Raw genomic sequence first — 25733 nt, forward strand, 5'->3', positions numbered from 1 at the left:
TTCAGTCAAGTTGCCGAGAGCCGTTCTGCCACTGTCGATCAGATAAGATTACGCTCAGAATGGGGCATGGGCCCATCGTGCCGGATCGGAATCGCTTCCCAGCACGATCGATTCACCGACAGATCCCTCAGTCAGACAGTCAGTCCGTCAAGTGCTCTCGGGAAGTGCGGTTCGCTCGTCGGCTCGTCTCGTCAGCGTATCGGTAGTCCCCCGGCGACTCAATTGCGTCAAGTTTTGCAATACACGCGTGGTGGCGTGGCGGACGGTTCAATCCGGAAGGTGCTCGAAGACATGTGTGCCCACCACCAGGCTGGTTCTAGTTCTGGTGCATAACGACGGCGTTTGAATCAATTAATAGTCAGTTTGGACTCGACTCGCTCGAGTGCTTTCGGCCGCACAGTCTTGCATCGCGTTATGCAATCGTCGCCCGAGCCGCAGTGATCAACGTGCGTGCCGTCGCTATCGCTGTATAGTGTCCCCGTGCTCAGAATGTTCGCCATCCTGCTCGGCCTGGCGGTGGCATTGTTGTTCGCTTATCTCATCAATGAATTTCGACGACCAGCCAACTATCCACCGGGTAAGTAACCGGGTGCGGACGGCTTAACGACCAAAGCGTGCGATTCTCACGCTGCTCGCTGCTTCGTACTTCCGCCATCTCAACACACACACACACACACACACAAATGCCCCATCTATCACGGGCTGTCAACGGCGACGCCACGAGCCTGTTTCAGCTGTTCCGTGAGGCGAGACCTGCTCATACGCACTGATAAGGGACTAGTTTCGGACGGTCTTATCTGGCGACGGAAGGGCTTCGCTTCTTCCGGAGTCGTCTGCGGAGTGCACTTGCATTATTTTTAGCTGGGCGGACGCACGAATGCGTGCGAGCCAGAGAAAGGCAAAACAAAAACATGCCACATTCCGGCATGGTTGGTAGAGGTGTGAGTCTTGGGCGAGTCTGCCTTCCCCGCAAAACAGCTGATGCAGCAGTAATGTGATCGTGGCGAATGGGAGAATCATTGAGGGTGTGAGTGGAGCTATGCAGTATGACACCGCACGCGTGGTCGGGGGGTATGTGAGAAGGAGAATTGCTAATGCCTAGCCGGGTTAGCTAGCAAAACTACGTGCCACAGCTAAACGATATTCAACCGTGACTTGAATTGGAAGAGAATTAGTTGGGAATAGGACTGGTAGCTGGAATAGCCATTCCTCCTATTGGTCTGTCGATATTATCATTTGTACTTAGTCAACAAGTCTCACAAGAGTTGAGTTCGTCACGTAGTGAATAGTAAGTCCTTGGCAATTTGAATATTCTACACAACGGAGTCACTTACAACTATGAGCCAAAAGAACTTGTCGTTGACGTGACGGATTCTACACTTCATCCCGAGTGTATTTTGCTCCAGGTCCGAATGAAAAGTGAAGGAATGAGCCCTTACGATCCCTTGTCACTAGCTAGATTGGAGCTGATGATCTCTCTTCACCCAACTTTTTGTATACTGTTCTTAATTAGTATACAAATGAATTAGAGCGATTTGAAAACAGAGGGTTAATTAAGGCTAGACCAGTGAGTGAGATGACAGACTCAAAGATGGACCTACGATCACTACAAACTCTTTGGTGGGGACTGAGTTCAGTTCAGTGAGTTCAAAGCTTCATGGTTCAGTATATTCTGCATTGCCTTTGCATGAGTAATGCTCCAACAAGATGAAGTTTCTATGATATCCTAGAGAATCAGTTCAGCTGTTAGGAGGCCCCAAGCGGAATGGCAGTTGAGACTCTCTCTTAATTGTGACTCGTTTGTGAGTAAGACCAACAGGATTACCCTCGTCGATGAGGCTCCCCTAACCGAAGAGGCCCCGAGCGGTCGCTCCTTCCGCTCCTAGGTTGATCCGCCACTGGATGTGATCTGGGCCTGTAACGACTACAATTCTCTCTAAAGGGAAGTTAGGTGCTTTACGATGGTCAACTACTGTACAACTGTCTTTGTACTACTGTAGAAAAACGAATTTATCGGTCATAGGTCTGTTCTCCTAGTTAACTGCGGGCTGGCCAGCGACTGACCCAGGTGTCGATTTAAGGGGTTTAGTCTGACGGTTCTAGGCGGTCTGGTGGCCGAGGCGATAATTGCACCGGTATTCACACGGCAGGACTGAGGTACAAATCCCATCCGGATCGTCTCCACGTACGCTGGACAAAATAAAGCAACAGATAGTCAGGAATGACTGGCCAAAACCATTCTAGGTTCTAGTGCCAAAGGAGAAGCCTGAAGGTTTGGGCTCTGGTGTTTGGCTTGGTTTCTTGGTAGGGAGGACTGACTACCTAACCAACAAGTCTAGTAAGCCTTTGGATGGCCAGCATGACAGAGAGCTGGTCGTTAAGCCAGGAAGAAGTTTGAGGTAACCAACAACTGACCAAGGTGTCTGGATCCTTCTTTGCTGTTTGCTGAGCCAGAATCGTTTCAGATGCTTGAGGAAGCTAAGTTCTGTTCTACTAAAGGACACCAACATTTTTTTTAATTAAATTTGAGGAAACTTTAAAGGAAAGTTAATAAGGCATTAATTAAGCCATCCATCTATCCTGTAAGCCATATAAGGCTGAACTGTTCACACAATATTGAAGCTTTTAACCACAAAACTATTCTCGACTTACCTTGTTTCCTTCTCTCATGCTCGCCTTCAGGTCCACCATGGCTCCCGGTGGTAGGAAACACACCCTACATTCGAAAACTTGCCCGCCAATACGGTGGCCAGCATAAGGTGTTCGAGCTGTTGGGCAAAATCTACCGCTCCAATGTGATCGGACTAAAGCTGGGCCGTGAGTATGTGGTCGTCGCCCTCAACTATCCCGCCGTCAATGAGGTACACCGGAACGATGTGTTTGCCGGGCGACCGAACAACTTCTTCATTCGCTTGCGGACCATGGGAACAAGGTGAGATGCTGCACGGTGTTAAGGCCACACTTATTATATCTCTCTCTCTTCTTCGGTAGACTCGGCGTTACCTGCACGGATGGACCGTTCTGGGTGGAGCATCGCAGCTTCGTTACACGTCACCTGCGCCAGGTCGGCTATGGCCGGCAGCCGATGCAACTGCAGATACAGAACGAGCTGAACGAGCTGGTCGATGTGATCCGCGAGCGGGAAGCGCAACCGATCTGGCCCGGCAGTATCCTCTCGACCAGTGTCATCAACGTGCTGTGGACGTTTGTGACCGGAACGCGCATACCACGGGACGATGATCGGCTGCAGCGATTGCTTCGTCTGCTGCAGGACCGTTCGAAAGCGTTCGACATGTCCGGTGGTGTGTTGAGTCAGTTGCCATGGCTACGCTTCATCGCGCCCGAGTGGAGCGGCTACAATCTGCTGCGACGGTTCAATCTGGAGCTGAACGAATTCTTTGCACCAACCATCGCGGCCCACCATCGGGACTTTAGCGAAGAGAAAGCGAACGACGATCTGATCTACGGCTACATCAAGGAGATGCGTGATCGTCGCGAAGACCCCGACACGACCTTCACCGATCGGCAGCTGACGATGATCATTCTGGACATATTTATCGCTGGTGGACAAACTACGAGCACTACGCTCGATCTAGCGTTCATGATGATGATCGTTCGGCCCGATATTCAGGCCCGCATTCGCAAGGAAATCGACGAAACGCTTCGTCCCGACGAGCTACCGAACCAGCAAACCGATCGAACGCAGCTTCCGTACACCGATGCGTTCCTGCTGGAAGTTCAGCGGTTCTTCCACATCGTCCCGGTTAGTGGGCCACGTCGCACACTGTCCGACTGTACGCTGGGCGGCTACCGGCTACCGAAGAACACTACCGTGCTAATAGGCCTTCGAACCGTCCACATGGATCCGGACTATTGGGGTGATCCGGAGGTGTTTCGTCCGGAACGATTCCTCGAGTCCGGGAAGGGCGATGCGTCGTCTGCGGGTAAGGTACATCTGCACACCGATCGGTTAATGTTTTTCGGAATTGGGAAGCGTCGATGTTTGGGTGAGGTGCTGGCCCGAGCCTGTTTGTTTACGTTTTTTGTTGGCGTGATGCAAAAGTTTGAGCTACTTAAGCCGACGGAAGCGTCGGATCCGGAGGCGGAACCATCGATCGTGCTGCGGCCGGGTATTACGCTCTCGCCGAAACCGTACACAGTGGTGTTTCGTCCACGGTTGTAGAGGGGGTGTGGTGGCGAGCAGGCGGGGGGAATAGATTTTAGTTTGTTTTAGGGAACATCGGAACACAGATGGAGCGGAAAGGATTAGTCAACTTGTTTCTAAAATTCGAAGACGACGTTCAACTGTTAGTGCCATACTTTTACAAGCGGAAATAGAGGTATTAAGATCAGCAACGAGCACCGGGGTTTGTGTCTTATAATTGCAATAAATATCACTTCAGCAACAGCAACAACATGTTTGACAAGGTCTACCCGTGATAGAGTCAGAGTCAGAGTATTATCACATTTAAGATAATATTCTCAGATGATATTACAATTGTAGTACATAATTTCACACAGTCAAACGCTTCAGGAACCCATGGATGTACGCAATGTTCTTTCACTAGTTCAAATATCGTCGGGCTATAAGATGAAAGAGTGAAGCAATACGGATCGGGCGTTCTATATTAATAAAGGAAGCTAAATAAATGAATAATTTCAAACAATTGAGCTATTTATTGCTTACCCCTGAATCTGCAAAACAGAACATGTGAAAGTATGTGCTGAGATTGTGATATCCTCAGATAACTTAGCAGATCTTTGCTGAAAAGAACATTTCTGCAAACGTTAACAGGAATTTACTATCAAATAACGCTACTTAAACAATGCATACTTTCAGGCGCAATTTTCGTGATGAATGTATGCTAGCTGATTGTTGGCCGAGGCAATAACGGTGCCGATCTTCACAGCGCTGGAGCGTGTTTCGATTCCCATACAGATCCGGCTCCCCGTACGCAGAGCTGCCTACTTTGCTACGGTTAAAATCAAGTCACAGAAAGCCAGAAATGGCAGGCCGAGACCTCTCGAGGTTGTAGGGTCAAGGAAAAAAAATCCTATAACAGGCAACCGAGCTACCCGTGTAGCCTCCCCCAACAGTGGAGGCTTATAACTTTTGAATACGTTATCCACTTTGGTAACCTGGTAACCGTGGTAACCAGGATGATGGTACCAGGTAACGATGGTAACCAAATTAAGTCTTCTTCATTCCATTGGTGTAAATATGTCATCTCAACTCGTCTGTGGGAATATTGGAGAACAAAATATTTAAAAACAAGTTTAATCAATGAAGAAAGTTTTAAACAAAATCCAGATAGAGACAATCGTTATTTACTTATATGAAATAAATTTCAAACCGGTTTACCGATTTCCTAGAATTTAAGAAATATTCTATTAAAGCTGTGGAGGTGGAAATATGATTAATTGAATTCAGAAGGAACTAGATTCTTTCCATTCAAAATGAAACCAGATAAAATACCGCGATCGTGGTACTCTTTGTACATACATCCGTTGTTGCTCCTTTTCGCTATACCATACGTTCATATACACCTCATTGTAACGCCCATCACAGTGCACCTTAGGAATCAGTTTCCGGCTTAAGTCTACTACGCTACACCTTACACTGTCAGCATCTTCATTAGCTTATTTAGATTTATACGGCATAGTTCCATGTAGGAGCTCGATTGTTCCACCTATATCTCCCTCTCCCTCTCTCTCTTCGATGCATGTAAATGCAGTTGCAGTAACAGTTTTGTACAGTTTTTATGAAGGCGCCCGCTTTGGCCGCCCCTAATTTTGGTAACTTTCGGTTTCCATCAACGTACGCTACGCGGTACGTTTTCGGGTTGATCACGATCATAGCCTTGATGATAGAATGTACATCGCCCTAACACACTCACGGCAGTGGCCAGGGAAGGCCGGAAAAATCTACCGGACCACCGAGCCCGGCATCCGCCTCCAGCAGACTCATGATCACCGCCATCGCCGCCTCATCGTTGCCGTCCGTGCTGCTGGCTTGCGTTTGTGAGACGTCTAAAATTAAAATAAACCCATTGCCGAGTTAAGCTTGTTCGGGGTGTGTGTGTGTGTGTGTGGTTCGTCGCCCAACTCACCATGCTCCGGACTGATGATGGCGTTCGTCTGCACATGGCTGTAGCCGGGCAGCGTTCCATTGATGCGTGTCGTTACGGCAGGTGGTACGACGGCAATCGAGGAAGGCGATACACCGGTGGAGGTGACCATGCTGTGCTCGCCGGACGTGAGCGCATCGTTCGAATGGTTCGTCTCGGACAGGGCCGAGCTGAAGGTGGGCTGCATCGTCGGTTCGTTCGGATTGGGGCTGCTTTCTGTACCGGGGAACCAGCAAACAAACAATGAAATGTGATGAGAAACGATTCTAAGTTCTGGCGCTAGTTGAGATAGCCGGAGGCCAACAATTGTAATGATTGATCAATTATTACAACGATTTTTTTGGAGAGGTGCAGAAAATGGAGAAACACTTCCTGGTCCCTAGTGGAACACAGAAGAAGGGCAATGTTTCCCTCGCCGGAAGTCTCAATTACCCTAGACCATGTCCGAGCTGAAGGCAAGAATTTAGAGAATCACTAGAATGAACATGGAAAAGCCTGACAGATGATGAGCACTTGCTCACTTACATATACAGTTAGACTTCCAACAGACAAGTGATCGTGTCAAGAAATCACTGAAGCAATTGTAGCTCAGTTCAGGAGAATAGCTTGTGCTAAAAAGTGTTAGGCTTTCCAACGTCTCTCAGATCTATAGGCAACCCATAATCTTTAGTTCTTTTTCCGTTCGGTCAAAGCGGAGCAGCAGTTGCTAAAACATCCATACATTGGTCCCAACTGTATCCTTAGAGGACTTTAGAACAACAGTACATTAGTATCCTTTTTAGTACACTTTAGTACAAAGAAGCGCTGTCTTCATGGGGAAAGAACCGAGAGTTGAGATAGCAGAAGTTAACTTCATAATTCTGCACGAAGCCTCCTTCTAACATCCTTTCAAAGCCTACAAACGATCGTTTCCTCCCTTGCCTTACCTGAGGAAGAATCTCCCACCCGTCGCTGATGGTCCAACACCTGTTCCGCTATCTGGCGCCCGATTTTGCCCGCCTCGACGTGCGAGTTGATCATGCGCTGTATCTCACGTCCATTCGCTAGATAGTACGGAGTTGGGGAACAAACAAAGCCACAAATTTAAAATACGCCCCTCATCGTAACACCGCCACACCCACCAAACTTACTGTGATTGAAGAACTCGTACCCTACGCCGGGTTGACCGGAAGCTCCCGACCCCGTCTCACCCGTCCCATCACCGAGCTCTCCCATGCCATACCCACCGGCACGTGCCGCCCCAGCATCGCCCAACTCCGACAGGATCACGTTGTTCTTCGCGATCAGATACTCGATCTCCTTCGTCCACGGATTTCGGAACGATTTCCACTCACTCTGAAGCCTCACAAACCCGGTCTCCTTCGTGCGCAACCGATACACGGATGTGGTGACGCACTGTGTCGCTTGCAGAGCGGCCTTATGCGATTCTGCCAGCGCCGGAATGTCCTCGTGATGGTAGTACTCGTACATACTCGTCCCGAGCAGTTCCTGGGGCAAAAAGCCAAGCACGAGCGTTGCCCGCTGATCAACGAACAGGAACTTGCCGTCCATTGCGTGTCGTGAGATGAACTGGACATTGCGCAGGTTTGGAATGTTGTTGCGGTTCAGGGACTTCCCGCTCCCGTTGCTTGGTGTCGCTGCTGGATTTCCGTTGCTGGACGATCCCGTGTTACCACCGCTCGTACATGCTCCCGTGCCAGCATTTGAATTCTGCCCGTTGCGTGACCGTCCGTTGGCACCGCTCGGTGTGTGCAGACCGTTCGCGGTCAGACTGCAGCTTTGGTTGAGGTTCGGTTGTACCCGGCCGACCGCCACCAGACAGGACAGATTGCACGAATCACCCTCGCCGTCCGTCTCGTTCTCCTCCAGCCCAATCTTGGCCGGGGCCCACGATTTCAGGTACCCGGTGCACTGTATCACGGAATACTTCTTATCTGAAATAGCGACGAAACATCGACACGGGTCAGACGATCGTACTTCGTGGGGATGAATCTAGAAGGTCCACCACCACCACTAACACCACCACCACGACAGCCACCATCATCATGCCACACTCACACTCTCGAGGAATCCTTTTTGTACCATGGAACCGTTTACGGGCGAAACTCACCGGAATTTACTTGCTTTTTGCGCCGATGGCACACATTGTTCACGCTGGACACACTGTTCGGTTGGTCCGCTTCCTCCTTTACCTGCACGTTCGCTTTACACTTCATACGGCAAAAGAACGAACGGCGGGCGCCGGGACAGAGCCGTGTTACGCCTTGCGGCACGTCCGTCTTGACCGGAAGCATCGCTGTTTTAATGAAGACACAACAGAAGTTAGGAGGTCCAGAAGTTGAGTAGTGTTAACACAAGCGCCTGAATGTATGCAATCGTCGGTTCGATTTGTACTAATATTGCATACTTTTAGGCGCACAATTTTATAACCTCTCTTTTCGCTTACTTTTGGCATCGATTAAACGTTCCCGGGGACTCAGATCGGATGATGATAGCTGCTCTTTCACTTTGGCCACATCCTTCGGATGCAGTATGTCGAACCAGCTTTGTCCTAACAGATCACCCTGAAATTTAAAAATAACGTTCAACGCCTCGTGTAACTCTACCGAAACCCGTCTTACCGCACCTGGGAATAGTTCAGTATGTGCGAAACCGACTCCGACACGTAAAGTATCCGGCCCCGGTCACAGCCGACCACAAACAGAAACCCTTCGGCCGCCTGCAGTATCAACATCTTCAGCTCCTGGTCGGACAGAAAGGCCGGCTTGTAGTGACCCTCCGTGTACGAATGTACGGCGCCCCGGATCGTTTTCAGATGCTGCACGGCCATCCGCAGGACCGTGAGCTTATCCAGCTTGCGGGACATCGCATGGCACATCGGTATCATCGCGGACAGCTCCGTAATGTAGGTGTTCATCTTGTCCCGCCGCCGCTTCTCGATCTCGCTGTGGTTTTGCCTGGACGCAGGAAGACGAAGCAATGTGGATGATTAATATATGATAGCCAAAAAAGTCGAACTGGGTTGGTTGAGTTCTTACTTTTTGCTCTCATCGGTCGTCCTGACGGATTTGGAGTCATCACAGGTGTCATCTTCAATGTCGCTCGTGTCACTATGGTAATAGAGAAAGAAGAATGGAAAAATCATCTTAGAAATTAATTAATGTAATTTGAATTCTTCTTTAAATTTTAACCTCAATGTTTGCGTTTTAGAACCAATAAAAAAAGTTATTTTAGCTAGTGTAAAGACTGGTGTTTTGTGAATAATTTATTCATATAATTTAATGCTTGAAATCTTAAGTACACTGACCTAAGAGGTCGTAAGAATAAGAAAGAAGAAAAAGGAAGAAGAAGACCTTAAGTGGAATTCCAGCGCAGCTTGCTGATGCTGGTCATTTATTATGTTAATTATTTCCAATTCCAAGTACAAGTCAACCAAACTGCTGGCCAATGCTGGGAATCACTAGCCATCATCAAAAATCATAGTAATAGCCCTTTATTGAGAGATTTTTAAATTATCTAGCAAATAATTGTAATTCCCTTCAAAGCAACTAAAAATTGATTTGTGCGCGCCTGAAAGTATGCAATCAGTACGTCAACTTTTGTTATAATGGGTATACGCCTATTAAGATACAGCGATTGCATACTTTTAGGCGATACCATTGAAGTATAATTTCCATGAAAGCAATTATGCTTCTATTTGAAGTATTTTAAAGTATTTTAGATAAGAGCTTTTCTATTGAAGATACAAGACTTTATTCGAGACTGGTCAGAATCGTTGTGAGATTCTTCTGCAGGATAAATAAATGCAAAAAATAGTATATTTAAATGGACAAAAGCTTCACCGAACGCATGAGCTCTAAAACTAAGCTCTAAAAATGGATTTACACGATTGACGTCAGAGTATTCAAAATCCGACAGAGCTCTGGCATTGCTTTAAAGAAGCGGTGAATCCACCTAACACTTTTTATTGTATTTGGGCAAAATAAAGAAGTTTGAACAAGAATTGTGTAGGTGAAATTAATGCTTTAAAAATATATTCCCTCATACGAAGTAATTAGTTTTCCGCAGAACTGATTCTTCTACCCCTTTTTAAAGACTAAACCGTGTGGATGTAGAGTAAGCATCAATTTAGCAGCCCTTTGATCTTGTAAATTTAAAAACGATGGTGATAAAAATACCCCTTTTTCGCTAAGATTAACACATCTAAAGCAAAACGTGCCCCAATTTAGATGAGGCGCACTCGAATCACCTGATGTGGAATCGATTCGGTCCACCCATTACAGCGCCACGTCGAACGATGATTATTGCTCGGTTTGATTTTTTGTTGCGCCCATGCTACTACGATGGGCCACCAAAAACAACCACCAAGACGCTACAAGCATATCACACGACCGGGCGAATCCTTACGACCGTCACCCGGTATCGTAAATTACATTACGTCAGCACACCAGCCACACAAAACAAAGGCCATCACAACGCCATTCTTCATTCCCCCCCCCCCCCCCTAGGCGCAGAATTCCTACTACTTCCGTGGCTTCCCGTGAACCCGCGGGCCTGGGGCTGGGTGAGGTTTCCGTGAAAAATTAACGCCCAAAAAGTGTTTTGCCCTTGTCAGGCAGGTGAGAAGTAAATCCTAAGCAAACACCTACCACAAGCTTGGTTGGTGGTGGATGATTTTACATAATTATTAAATTAACTTGCAGCAAGTCTTGGGCATCGATGGCATCATAATGGGGCGTCTTGAGCATCACCCCACCCAGGCGGACGATCCTTCAACGGATGATTGTGTAATGTGCCTGTGTGTTTTTCGTCGTTTTCCCAAGAACAAAACTCAACTGTTCCGGCGAAGAAACTGCAAACGAAAGCGGGATTCCTTTACCCATTCGCGTAGCTCACTTAAGTGTTTCTGTTTCTGGAGGCAAATATTAACATCAAACGAACTTCACTTGGACGGCGTCACTTAAATTTGCAAAACCCCTTACAACGGTCCGCGCGCCCGATTTCTTGAGAAAAACTTACGGCCAGAACTTCTTGCCATTCTTCACCAAACGGCACCGTTCGTGTTTGAAGATGCAGTCGTAAGATTTCATCTCCCGGTCGACGGGATATCGGGACGTTTTCCTTTCTCTACCATCTGATGTAACTGTACAGGGGCGTTCGGCGTACGGAGCACCGGTTCGGAACTCGGCTGACGCACACGTACTGACCACCAGCAGGGGGAAAAGGTTAACAACACGCATCGCCCTTACACAACGCCCCAACGGAACACTTACTTGAAGGAAAACTTTCGCTTCCGTGCGCCACCGGAAGCGTGCTGGTGATCATGGTGCGAGTGGCCGTGGTCGGAAAGATGCAGATGATGGTTGCCGCTTCCGGCTGCCGAAAGCGTGCTCAGGTTGCTCACCGCAGACATTGTGCCGGCCAGCGACGGATCCACCAGGAGGGACGCATCCGGGCCACCGGTCATGTGCTCGGTCGGCACCGCACTGGCACTGGGGAAGGTAAGGAAGGAAAGCATAGAATTAATATTGGGAAAGTCATTTGAAGTACGCTACAAACATTAAGAAATACAAGGCAGGTGCGATAAACAAAACACATCACAAGCATACAGATAACCATTCAACGTAAAGTGGCTAATAAGGAGTTTAGAAGTTTGAAAATGAACTATATTTTGCACATTTAATGATCCTTCTTTACGTTTTTCATATAACAGGAAACAGCTCTTAAAGCTCACATTATGAGTAAATTATTATCTACTATTATCAATTCGAAGGATTAATTCTAGCTCATGCTTAACAGTTATGTTTTATCGGAATATTCAAGTAATCCTTTTAAAACATATGGAATAATCAAATTGATCGTAATGGATTTATTGGAGCCATCAACAAATTATAGAAATTTCCAAGAACACCAAATCCAAGGGTATTTACTTGAAGTAAACGGCGCCTGAAAGTATGCAATCATAATTTTAAAATAAATGTGTAGTAGTCGCACGACGAAGAAGATTGCATACTTTCAGGCGAGAGCTCCGTCGGTAAAGGTGAGCCTTCGGGGAAAACAATTGATCAGTTTACTAAGTAATGCGTTATTAAACTCTCCAGCATTTATATAAATCTTTTCATAGTAAAAAGCTTTATACAAAGATATCTTTCTAATTTATCTATCTAAATTAGGTGTGCGCAACAGGAGGCCTATAAGCTTAGCTCTAACTTTGAAATATCCTTCAACAGTGCCAATCAGGCAGACGCAAAAAATAATTTGGAGTCTTTAGGAGAACAATACCTATAACTAGCGTAGGCTCGATGTTTTAATGCCCATAGTACTCTCAAATGATAATAAGCATGCCATGGGATTTAGACTAAAATATTGTCACATTTTCCAGGTCGGCTCTTCGGAAGTTATACTAGGGTCCCCTAGCTTGACTATCATAAAAACTAAAGCTTCTCCAAATTGGATAGATGGAGATAGAGATTTGGCCAAAATATACTACAGACTGTTACCGAGGCCATTTAGCCGTCAACGGCTTTGATCGACGACCCAGCAACAAGGTCAAGTGATAAACAGCTATTTATCTCTTATCCAGAATATTTTTCACCACTTCGACGAGTGCTCTGACGCTTGGATCAGAGTGTTATAAGGATTAAGATAAATCTTCAAACCAGTTAATATCGCTACAATATTTTCTCTGTACATGGAACAGGTGATACAAGCGACGATAAACCGTTGGATTGAGCGCTGATCAGAGCCACATATGATCCTTCTCTTTGGATTTTGCTAACTGAGGAATAATATATCTTCAATAAAAGACAATGGTTACTGCTTGCACTTGAACGGTTGTATCACATACAATCTGCTAAAAATAATTGCAAACATTTCCAAATGAAACTACAAAACATCCAGGATAGGGTTGTCCACTAACATCACAAACTGTACACTTGCTTTAGCTGAAAATCCATGCCCGTCGAACGAACGCTACCAGAACGGAAACTAGCACAAACACTCAACAACGAGCTACGGTAGCGACAACGATCATATATTTACTTGGACGGCGAATGTGTTGCTGCTCCAAGCTCATAGAAAACGTTATGATGGTGATAGTTCTGCAGCAGTCCACCGGTGGTGATGACCGGATTTGGCACCTGGTCAACCTGGTCCGCCGGTGGTCTGTGCTGTGGTTGCTGTTGAGCGGACGAAGAGTTCGTGACCGTTACGCCCAGCTCAGTCAGCTGGTGTGGTTTCAGCTCGTCCAGTGCCAGAAACTCACGTTCCTCGTCCGGCACTTGCAGGACACGATTGTACGGTAGATCCTGGAGCGAGAAGTTGCGCGCAACCATGATGCTGCTGCCGGCCAAAACTCTCACATCGTCGCAATGCCGTCGCTAAACATGGATTGGCTCACGAACCGCGTCGGGTGGTGGTTGCCCGCATAACAGCTCGTAACGCTCACAGAAGATCAAACGTGTCACAAGAACACTACCTATCGTCCTATTAGGAGATGGTTAAGAGGTAGAACCCTTCACAATCACTGTAAACTACACTAACCGATCTAAATCACTTGCACCTTTTGAAAAAATATAAGAAAACGACATTAAAGCCACTTCAAAGCTGATTAGCAATCCAGAAACACTAGCAGGCAGCTTCAAATCCTCATTTACGCTGTTTATCGGTTCCTTTTTCACTCCTAACACAATTTGCTCTATTTCGCACACGCTTTTTCAGTGAATAATCTATTCAAACAATCATCGTACGACGACGATGATTATTGGCATCAGTAATAGCCCTTCAAGCTAGTTCAAATGACAACACCGTTTAGGAAACAAACAATCACAATTTAATTACAGTACGAGGTGGCACGGTGTAGAATGAATCAATTCCAACATCCAACAATATTGCACAACAATCGTAACGTGGTTCTCCGGTCTAGTTTTTCTCCGTTCGTCCTTAAAGCTGCAAAGAAGCTACACCGTGACGTAATCACCTTCGGTCACCGATCGGCTAAACCCCGTCGCACTGGCCACTGCGGCCATTCACCAACACCAAGCACCAGCCAAACACCATTCGTTCTAATGGTATTATTCCGGGAAACGATCTGCGTCCAGCGGCTTCTAATTAGATTATGCAACGGTGTGACACATAGCCATCGGGGGCCGATGATTCGCTTTTCTGTGCCACCACGGCCACTTAAAACCGCAATTTGAGCATCTTCTCAGTATACAGCCCAGGAAAAAGAAACCACAATTTCACTTATTTCTTATGCGATTCCACTAAAGCCCATTTGTTGCTACTCCGTACCCTTTGGTTTTGAACAACACACGCCCGCGTGGTGACTTCAACCGAAATTTGGCAACGAACCCGGCCAAATTTTCTTCCTGCCAGCCAACCGACGGGCAACACACAAACACAACGGCTCCTTCCGACGCGGACTGTCAGCGTACGATTGGGGCGGACCGAAGACCGTCGCAGCCATTTATAAGCTCCCGGAAAGTTCCTGGCTCGGGACGGATCCACGAGCCGAGTGCGCGTTCGGGTGCAGTTCGGTTTGGGATGGTTTTTTTCTTGCTTTGTGAATTAAATCCTGGCGTTTGCTCCCGTTGGGGCAGCACTGGAAGAGACCAGAATACGGATGGATGGAGCCGGGCAGCTGTCACTGTTGCTTACAGGTAAATACAGAAAATCCCATCAAGTTACCATAGACGAGAAGCAATGGCGTTTCGGGAGGGAGTTTCCTACTGATGACGTTACTGAAGGGAGTAATTTTAAAATTCTTCTTAAACGAGAATTTGGTTCGATATTTAAAATGTTTTTCTAAGCTTTTTTTATAAAAAGAATCGCATAACCGTAACAGTGTAAATGGTTCATTAAAACGAATCAACAGTGCCATCGCTTCGGGTTTGAAATCGCTCCCTTCGTTCGTGAGGCGCATGGTCAAAGCGAGTGGAAACTCTTCCCGAAGCTCCAACAATTTTTCAGTTCCTTTTTCACCCCTCCCACACATACACACACACACACAATCAACAGGTGTGGTAAAATGATCCTGCCCCTTTTTGGGGCTTTATGTATGCAAAGCAAAGGCTCCATGCCCTAATCGAACCGTTTAAACGGACCAGTTACGCAATCTGGTCGCCGGCCATACTTCGGAGATCCGGCTTACCGTGCCACCCGGACGTACCTTCCACGGACGTCGGATGGGAATGATGGGCTATGATGTAACCGGTCGGGGTTTAAAATGAATCCATTGCACATGACAGTCGCATGTCCGCTGCAAGTGGTGCGGTTCGCCACAGCCAGGCGGATTGTATTTTTAATCGTCATTAAGAGGAAAAAGTCTTCTTCATCCCGCCACCCGTGGGGCGTGCAGCTGAAGGCGTGCTGTGTGTGGAGATTTAGCTATTTGATCGATAAAATGTACAAGAATTTGAAACGAATCGAAGCAAGCTGTGCCACTTTCTGCATATTGCCTAACTTTAGGCGCTTTTCACAAAAACCTAACGCTTATGAAGGGGAATAAGGCGTTATTGTTTAATTTTCGCACTCCAAAATTGTTGCACTCTTGAACGTAATCGTGATGAAGCAATCGGTGTTTTGCATTTGTTACATGCGAAGTACGGCCCTTTCCGAAAACAGCTTCCAACCAGCCCTTGCTTGCTTGCGTTGCAAACGACCCTTGCCCACAAACGCCCCAACTTAATCTGTTTGATCATCTGTATAACCGATTGTCCGGCTTTGCCGTGATGCGATTACGATTACGGCCGACGGTAAACATTAACCCATGCCAACCCATGGGGAAAAACATACACCCCTTAACACCCCGTCAACGCATCAACGTTACCTGGTGGGGCATTATTATTTTGGAATTAAAATCAACCTCAAAACGTTGAACGCTACCCGGCGCTGTCCCATTCGATTGACGATTCCGCGCGAATCGACCAGCCATCGTCAGTGCAGACAACAGCTCTTAAAACTTCCCGCTGACCATGTTTAATGGATGAGGCTGGCCGTATGTGGACAGCTTAAGTGGAGCGGGACACAGTTTCGGGCGCGGACCGATGCTAATCCGGCATGAATCGTCCTGATGTCCGGTCGTTAAACTTCGCTGCCCCTGGCGGTCTTACAGCCATAAAGGGTGAGGTTTGAAGAAATGAAAACAAAAAGCTAACCATCCGTCTGCAATCCTCCGGTTTGTCTGCTTTAATTCTTGGCATGCTCAATGTATGTAAAGCAGAATATTATACAGGCGGGCTGGGAAGCTGCCGTGCCGCTTCCCATATCGAACAATCAGCGCGTTGAGCAATCGGAGGGATAAATCTTTCGTCCACCTTTCCACATTGGTTAGGCGTCACACGGCTGAGGATGGTTTTGATGCTGCGAAAGCCGGAACAACCTCGAACCTCGTTGATGGTGGTTGTGTCAACGATGATGGCCCCGGCGCACATCCGATAGCGATCGTTTGGTTTCAGGTTACGCGCACCTTTGGCGAATTACGTACACGCCTTTTACCTTTTGCGCCAGCCGGAAAGGTAAGTCGGGGGGCGCGATGCGTTAATTAGGTGGCGGAATCCTTGCAGGGATCGATTTTCATTTCAATTACATATCTTCTTCGCGTCCCAGAACTAGCTACGGTTGGTAGTAATCTCGTGGGAGAGATGAAATGAGCTGTGATGTGGCTTAATCATATGGGGATTGATTTTTATGTTGCTTCTGTAGTTATTTAGTTGGATAGATTTAGGTTTTGTTTTAGTGATTTTAAGCTTTAGCGAAGGATTCTTAACATTATTATTTAAAAGGCGTTAAGATATGAGATCAAAAGAAAAGGAAAACAATCGAGAAAATAAATCTTCAAACATTATTTTGCATTATGTATATTGAGTTTGAAAAGCCTAAAAGTATGCAATCAATATTCGTCAGAACATTTTGAACGATATTCTGATTGTTGATAAACTAATTCGACTCTTCAAAGCACTTTTCCATTATGAAAAGAGGAAACTCCCAGCTAACCGCCTTTTTAAACCAATGACGAAGGGGCATTGCATACATTTAGGGGCACTTTTTTTAAAACGTTTTTAGTACATGTACTATTTTTGTTCTCATAAAATCTGTAAAAAATACAAAGCTTGTAAGAAAGTTCCAGTAATAGAAGACTTAAATTATTATTTAAAAATATTGTTTAATAAATGATTAGAATCTCTTCACGACAGCCTTAAAAATAGAATGTGTATAAAAAATTATAAAACATAATATTTCACAGAAAGCCATTACAATTTCACAATGCTAATATAAATAATATTACCCCGTTTTGCTTCACTTGAACTACTTTTCCCAACAGCAAGAGCACTCATTCAATGATATCGACGAAAGAATCGAAAGCAAATCATCCCTGCGGTGTGTACCCTTTCTTCGGTTTCCCAATCGCACATTGTCTCGTCTCGTCAAATATTTGTCAAATCCAGATCCCTCCTCAACCCTCTTCGTCTGCCGTCCAACTCGTACAGCTGTTCATCGCCTTTTTCCCCGTAAACGTAATCCACCGCTCGATACGACGATTACCCAATTTCTCGCACTCGACTTTAAGCGTACAAGGCTGTCCTTTTTGTGACGGTGGATCAGGCCAATTCATGCCCAGACGTACCTGTGTTGCTGAATGAAAGCGGCACACCAACAACAGGTAGCCGGATCCGATTTCTGGACCTTTCAGCAGCAGAAACACAGAACAGATTACATAACCACGGCCAGGATCCATCGGTCGCTTTGTCCTATCCGCGGGCCCTATCTGGAGCAACCGTACAGTTTGCTCTACACTCGAAGGACCGATTTTGATGGTAATAAGACAACCGACCGAACGAAACCGGGCAGGGAAATAATGAAAACACAGTTATACTTTTCCCCTTCAATTGGCATCGGTACAACGTGCCATCCAACACTGTTAACGATGAATGCATCTGCTCGAACGCGAATAAGATAAGGGAGAAACGATTTTTCCCGATTTTCATCTCCTTACACAAATAATTGGCTCACAATGGAGCAGACCTTTGTTCCTCGTTTCCAGTATCTGTCTGTGTATCTGTGTGTGAAGAGTGGATCGGTTTTCTTCCCCAATAACTTCCCCCGGTCGATGGATCAGGTGGTGGATAAGTGTGAAGGACTGTTCGTCCCTTTTTTTGTCCCATGTTTTTTGCTGTATTTTACACCACCATTTGACTGCAGTTACATCATTATATTTGCTCGGCGTGCTAATGGCGACGCTTTGGATGCTATTCAAATTGCAGCTACTAGTGTGATGCAGATGCTATTCATCGGAGCGGAAAGCACGAAATGCATCATCGAGTGCATGATAATGGAAGAAAATGCCGTTACTGACATTCATGTTTACCGGGTCCGGTAAAGTTGAGAAGAAAGTGAACTTAAAATTGTTAGCTCAGTGAATCGATTCATCGAAATGAATGGTGTTACAAACTGGATAAAGGTCAAATAAGTAAAGAATTGAAAAAAAAAAACAAACAAAAAACACAGCAATGAGAGATCCCGGAACTATGTCTCTTTCTCCCTCACTCATTTTGGCCTAACGACCACTCTCTTGTCGGTCATGCCTGCCATTTGTGGCCTAATAGACTTAACGATACCACGTTGTTGGATAGTCAGTCCAGATAGGATTTGAACTCCGGCACTGCCGTATGAAGACCGGCGCTGTTGTCGCCACCACTACCGGACCGACCATTAAACCGGGGAATGGAATGGTTCGTAACTCAAGCAACTTTCTTATGATGCCTTCCATACTTTTCTGTCAGGTTTTCTACAAAACGACAATATTTTTAGCAGAGTTAATAGTTTGAAAAACAATCTATAGAACTAGTCCCGATAGGATGTAATGATGTAAACCGTAGCGAGGACTGACTAACCAAATTTAGTAAGCTAGAAATGGAAGGCATGACCTAAGAGGCCGTTAAGCTAAAGAAGTAGAAGTAGATGATGTAGTGTTTCATAAGAAAAAGATAGATTCTTCTAGAAGAGCAATTTTTTAAATACTTTTTTTCTTTTCTCTAATCTTTAACCAGCAAAATCTACCATTTCTCACTGTCTTATAGATGAAGAGGCATTTACATGTCAACGGAGGAATAATTCCGAGACCTTTGCATACCTCTAGGCGTTTTAGATTCTAGGAAAGTCTCCGTGATGAGCTTCTTTTTTTAACGTATTTCGGTTAAAATATAGATTTTTTTTAAATAATTCCTTACGTGGAAGTAGCTTGTTTGTATTATTTTCTATCACCAATTATCTAGCAATTCTATTATTCAAGACAGAACTCTGAAGTTTATTTGTAAAACTTCGTCGACATCAGGTCCTTGCTTATAAAGGTCATATACTATAAATTGGAACTTCAACTACATCTTTATGTTGTTCTCTGGATAGTCTAGAATGCCTTTGTTCATCGTACGATTGAGCTCTACTCAATCGTTTGATGAGGTTTGATGATTTACTCAAAGAACCCTTACCACAAAAGCATTCAACGTTTTATTTAGCTGCCAGAAATGCAAATAGATCTGCTTGCAAATGTTCCATACGATGGACCATAACTTGAGCCTAAACAACCCAAGGATTACTTCATTTAATCCAATATGTCTGCTCCAGCCATATAGTCTACGAATTTAAAGAAAAGACATCATTTCTATAAAGTATTTCAGGATTTTTAATCTGAGTTTTACATCATCTTTAGACCAGAATCACTTCGCTTATGGCTCTTGTACCAAGTACGAATCCGCATACCGAACTTCATCTTCTAACTCGATGAAATATTTCCTATGGCAAATTTCTAAGTATGGACATTAAAAATAGTTCTCCAAGAACATCATTACTATCATTTACTTTTCTGTGATAGTGTCCAATGTCCAATAGGCATAGAATAGAATTCCTACTAAACCCTTGTCTTCCACAACACTATTAATCAGCAATTGCCAACCACAGCAAGCAACAACAACAGTTCCACTAGCATCGTCACAGCTACTACGCCCTCGCGTACTATCTGTCACCCAGTTGGTCACCTGATGTCATAACAATCAACAACAAACAGCCCATCACAAAACCATTCTAAACATCATTCATTCCAGCTGTATATGAATCTATGACTAGGCAGAAAGAAAATAACACAAAAACAACACCCAATTCGTGTTTGTGTGTGTGTGTATGTAACGGCACGGCGTATCTCAAGTGGAAAACTGCAGCAAAACTTCTTGTCGCCCAACACTGGCGAAAGGCCCTTCATAAGGCACCGTTTTCTGAACTGCCGCGCGTAATGTAATCGCGTTGACGTTGGGAAGTCACACGAGCACACCTCGCCGCCGCCAGCCACACGCCGGGCCTTGACTGTGGCCCTCGTGCCGCAAGTTCAAAGTTACGGTCACACAAACAGTTTACCAGCCACCTCCTGCACCAGTGTAAACCCCTTTCCGGTTTCCCGAGTGGATACCGTAGCGAATGCGCGAGCCCTTCCAAGTGCAACGGCATCTTGGTGCGCGTGTTTAGCGCGGTACGCGGACGGTAAATGTAAAGCATGATTTATAGGTATCATCCGCGAGGGCACTGCGGACGTTTCGAGACAGACCCCGCGATCACGTAATAGATCGATCGAGGTGGGCGGCATGGAGTGGCCAGGTGGACAAGCGAACTGCAACTGCAACACTAAGCTGACGCACACGCGCCATCATCGCCACGCTGTAAACCCCTTTCCCGCGTGTGTGTGTGTTTTGTTTGTACACAAACCACAAACCTTTTCTCGTCTTGTTGATTTTCCACCACACAATCCCACACACACACACACACAGACACACGTGCTAAAGTTCTAACCAGTCCGGTCGGATGCGGTTCGAACCGGGAGGCTTACTACGTTGTTTCGCGTAACGCTACCGTAACGCCACCGGTAACGCTACCGCTATCCCATCCACCAACCAGGCGTCTCCATCCGCCACCGCGATACAATAACAAACAAACAAACGGCGGGGGCTGGAAGCTTCCAAACACGAACCAACCCGACACGGGCGTCCCTTAGGGCGTCCTTCGCTCTGGTCGCACTGATAATACGCTACACGGGAACATCTTTTTGCGCGGTGAATATTAGATGCGCACCCGCGGCTTCCGAGCGGGCTGCTGACGGTAGGTGGTCGTGGCGGAAGGGTTGGGTAGAGTGGATGCCACTTTAGCTTTATGAGACTAATTGCTTTGATTCGATTGCGCACGATTGTGTAATATATGCGCGCGTGTGTGTGTGTGTGTGTTTAGAGAAAGGTGTAAATGTGTAGAAACGGTTGCACACTGCTGCACACGGCTGCTAGTGCAGTGGCGATGGAATGCATCAACGTGGCAATACGTTCGTGCAGTATTTCGGACGAATGATGCTTTTTTGAATGAGTGAGAGTACTTATGAGAACAGAAACAATTTACGATTTAAAACAGACTTATTGTCAGTAATTAACGGCTGTACAACGCTGTTTAAATGCAAATGAAGGCTCTTCGATTATCATTTCTGTTTTGGTTTAATAATGTATTGGGAATGCCTTCATTTTAAAGTTAAAGAGTAGCAACTCCTGATCCTTGTCTCGCCAAAATTATTGAAGCACTCCGTACGATTTGACCATAAAGCCTTTTCGACCGGATCATAACAATAATGAAGCCAAAAAGGGCGACTACCATTATAGTAGTTGGGCTAAAGATGCATTTTATAAATCAGCACCCTGCACAATCGATATTTTTTGGCAAATGCAACCTTAAGAGGTCTCAGCCTGCGATTCCTGGCTTCCTTAACTAAATTATACCCATAGCTGGATAGTCAGTCTTGTGTACGGGGAGCCGATCCGAACGGGACTCGATACTAGGTCCTGTCGTGCAAATAAGGATCTAAAGTGAAATGGCCGCTACTTCTTCAACCATTTAATTGATGTTCTATTCCTGGATTTATCCACTCCTTCTTCAAGAATTAATAAGGCAGATTTGCTCTACTTTCCTGTACTTCCCAAAATTATTCTCCTATAGTCACGCAAAAAAGCAATTAAATTTACTATCGAGAGCAAAATGATCTCTGGATGAGATTTGATTCCCTCGCCGAGTGAAGACCAGCGCTGATCTCGCCTCTGCCACCGAACAAAGCATTTATAATCCCAACACTCACATACGCCACAGAGGAAGGACTCAGCCCAAAGCTGACGAAAGCCTCTTAGCCGTGTGCGAGAGGAAGATGCTCAGACGGATTTGTGGAAGGACAATGAAGAGCTCTACGAACTATCGGATGATCTCACCATCGGTGTAGCGAATTAGACTCTCCAGGCTCAGATTGGCTGTTTATGTCATGAGAATGACACTGGACGACTCATCCCGTAAAGTCCTTTTATGCCGTCCACACGGACACAGAGGAGCCGTGGTAGGCCCAAACTGAGATATTGTAGCTCCGGATAAGTATAGGGGAGGTTTGCAACGCTAGACTATGGAACTTTGCAATCAGCTATGGATTTTCTGCCTAGCCTTTGGTGCAACCCCATAAAAACTATAGAATTGCAAAATCTGCACATACAATATTCCTTTAGATGATTGCAGACCAAAATTTTTCTCGTACAGTTGAAGATACTTTACAGTAGTTTCTTAAAGCGTAAAAACCTCCAGAGTGAGCTTTATCTTAACCAACTACACTTCTAAAACACTCTAAAGGCCCCATTTAAGAGCATATTTTAAATATTGCTCTCTAATAGGTACACTAAAACGAACAACACACAGATAGACAAAATTGCTCAATTAGTGTGCATGTGTCTGTGCGTCACTTGATGGAAAAGCGAACCATTAGCGTGCACACAGAACAATAACAACAGCACGCTGAGAATGGTCAATTCATCACGATCGGATGAATGAATTGATGAATAAATCCCAACTGAAACCGGTGCATCGAAGCATCCGGAATGCATCATCCACACACACACACATTCTCACATGCCCACTAAACAGACGCCAGGCTATATAATTCTATATGTAAAAAAGCGTGTTTCGTGTGTGATAACATTCATGTAAAAAAAAAGAGTCAGCATTAATTACCAAACTGACTCCCAGATTAAATCATGATCGCCCCGAGGTCGGTTGTTTGTATCGTGTGCTTCCGAAGTTCCTAGGGCTTTTTTCCAACACACTCACACACACACTCGTCTACAACTAGTCATCCCCACCCCCTCTCCCCCTCCCATCTCATCTCATTGGATCATCAATTGTCTTAGCTTGAGGTGCAATTGCGTAACTTCAGACGTCACGACACACAACGAACCGAAGCGCGGAGTGAACAGTCCGGGGTTCATCCACTCAATCCCCGTTTTTCCCCTCGCCTAATCGAGATGAAAATAATGAAGCAAATTTTTCTTACCTTCAATGTTGATTCGCTCGCTCGCACGGCTTTCCACCACAAATACCGATTTGTATTACTTGTAGTACTAAATCCCCTTTTTGTACTAAATCCGTTTAGTATAGCAGCGCACACGTGTTTTCGGTGACGCAGATTTCGGTCAATCGATCGTACAGCTGTTGGAGTGGGTTTTCGACGGAAAATGTATCTCACTGCACTGCACCAGCCTGCCGTTCATGGCCTTTCGGGGTTGGCCGACGGGTTGACTCGATGATGCGAACTGACTCGATGGTGCTGTAGACACTTGGCTAGACTTTTTTCCACGAACGAACGGCTGTTTTTGCAGCAAAAACACTTGGAGCACTTTGCATTAGGAAGAAAAATAAAGACAATTGTAAATTTTCCAACCATAAAATAATTTTCTTCTTTGTTTACACTTTTCACACCACTGATAAGACACCGGTAGAGAAATCAGAAAAACTTTTTCACTTCAACAGCAAACGGAAAGGGAAAAACAGGCCAATCACTAATAAAAAACACACACAATTATCAACCGTCCCCCCCCCCCCTTCTCCCCCTTGTTTTATGCATCACTGATAAATTTTCCACTCAAAAACTTTTCCGACATTTTCTCTGCCCAACCGTACTACTAATCGCCGCGAATCAGCGACCCAAGAAAACTGATAAGCGTGTCAGCCGACGATGCACCAACACTATCTATTTCAAAAAAAGGTTCGCGCCACTTTTTCACTTTTCTTTTCTTTGTTTGCTGCTTTTTTTTCGCCAACACAATCAATTAATTAAACACCACGTGTTCGGTGACACGGAAATCTGGGGACGCGCTAGGGCCAAACCAGCGTTCCGCATACCGAAGCGTTATTCTAAACCCGTCCCCCGGTTAAACAGAAGCAGGACACAGGAAGCTACTTTTCGCCACCAACGTGTGTGTGTGTGTGTGAAAAGTCTGCTGGCCCGCGCCACGGCACAGAATGTGCGGAATGTACCGATGTCTCAAGTTCAAGTTCCGAGTCCGATTGCTCTGGCGGGTTTGGATTCAGGTTAATGTCAAGCGCGCGCACACCCTTCGCAGGCCGACTAGAGAGTGTTGGTGGGACGCGAACCACGCGCACACACTTACACGCAATGCACTCTAATCCAGCATCGCAGCAACGCAGCACAGTTTCGCGTTTCGCCGCGTTAGCACCGCGCCACGGTGGAACTGAGCAGGGGCTTTTATCATCCGAAGCCGTGGAGGTGCCCACCGAACTGAGCGAGGGCTTTGCGCACACACTATCAATCTAAGCGAGCCAGCCAGCCAGCCAGCCGGTTGCACACGAGCCTCCCTTGATCGTGCTGGGTGAGGCTGGGGCCAAATGAGCCCGCGTGTGTGCGCGCGACGTCGAACAACGGAGTGCACGATACCAGATGCTCGCAAATCACACGTTTCGTTGGATAAGGTGGAGTCCATTTTAAAATGGCGTTTTATTTGTGGAGAAACAATAGAATGGTGCAGCATTAGTGGTGTGCTGCTAGGGTCCGGGCGCCTGATAGTAGGCAATGTTGGACTCTCACTTAGAATCCCCGAACAGTACGAGCTTCAACAAACTCTAGGACCTTACTTATCAAAAGCATTAAAAAGTGGAATTGAACAACGGGCTTCTGTTTTAAAAAGATTTAAAAAAATACTGCGAAATAATTCATAGCTATCCTCCTCTAAATTTAAGCAAAATATGGGTTATATTTCTATTTTCCTTTTTGCCTAGTTTCAGGATGTAAAATAAGGTTAGATACGTTAATGATTTTATTTAAATTTTTAACACGGCAAATTTTAAAAGGCAAAAGAATAACGAATAATGCAATAAGCTCTTCGTTACATGGTGTATCAGAAGTATAATTAACATGATAATGACGAATTTTCTGTTACTTTTTTTAAGACACTTTCTAGGGATTGCATACTTTCAACCGTTTAAAACAAAGGCCCGAAACCAGAGAGCATTTCGTGGAAAAAAAATAATAAAATATTTCAGCTAAACAACTTGCTTACTACGACTCATCTCAGCCCCTTTCTCTCGCTTTGATGCAGCTGCAGTTGCAATAGTGCAATCGTGGTTGTGGTATTAGAAAACGCACCACAACTACACTCATCCCCGTCGTACCCGCATACCGCTCGGTACAAAACCTCATAAGCCACCATAGAACACCCTGAGCTTACCCTTCCACGACCACTATCAAACCGGTCATAG

General features: G+C 45.7%; 2 protein-coding genes across 8 annotated transcripts; one reads left to right on the forward strand and one right to left on the reverse strand.

The window, feature by feature from the left end:
- The first annotated feature begins 137 nt into the window (after positions 1–137).
- LOC118512771 (probable cytochrome P450 305a1) lies at positions 138–4412 on the forward strand. Its single transcript, XM_036057675.1, has 3 exons — positions 138–577; positions 2683–2932; positions 2992–4412. The coding sequence occupies exons 1-3, from the start codon at positions 490–492 to the stop codon at positions 4181–4183; spliced, it is 1530 nt and encodes a 509-aa protein (XP_035913568.1). The 5' UTR covers positions 138–489; the 3' UTR covers positions 4184–4412.
- A 1075-nt stretch (positions 4413–5487) lies between these two features.
- LOC118512767 (protein cycle-like) lies at positions 5488–24785 on the reverse strand. 7 transcript variants are annotated; one of them, XM_036057668.1, is made up of 11 exons: positions 24629–24785; positions 23512–23853; positions 11402–11620; positions 9167–9238; positions 8755–9085; positions 8575–8692; positions 8239–8424; positions 7259–8062; positions 7055–7171; positions 6111–6344; positions 5488–6030 (listed from the first exon to the last, which is right to left on the reverse strand). In XM_036057668.1, the coding sequence occupies exons 3-11, from the start codon at positions 11593–11595 to the stop codon at positions 5894–5896; spliced, it is 2193 nt and encodes a 730-aa protein (XP_035913561.1). In that variant the 5' UTR covers positions 11596–11620; positions 23512–23853; positions 24629–24785; the 3' UTR covers positions 5488–5893. The 7 variants fall into 7 exon arrangements, with proteins under 7 accessions (XP_035913561.1, XP_035913562.1, XP_035913560.1 ...); XM_036057669.1 differs by having other exon boundaries at positions 23512–23938; positions 24629–24783; XM_036057667.1 differs by having other exon boundaries at positions 23512–23978; positions 24629–24783.
- Positions 24786–25733: the final 948 nt, after the last annotated feature.

Source organism: Anopheles stephensi, chromosome 3 (assembly GCF_013141755.1).
Source record: "Anopheles stephensi strain Indian chromosome 3, UCI_ANSTEP_V1.0, whole genome shotgun sequence".
Taxonomy (NCBI): Eukaryota; Metazoa; Arthropoda; class Insecta; order Diptera; family Culicidae; genus Anopheles; species Anopheles stephensi.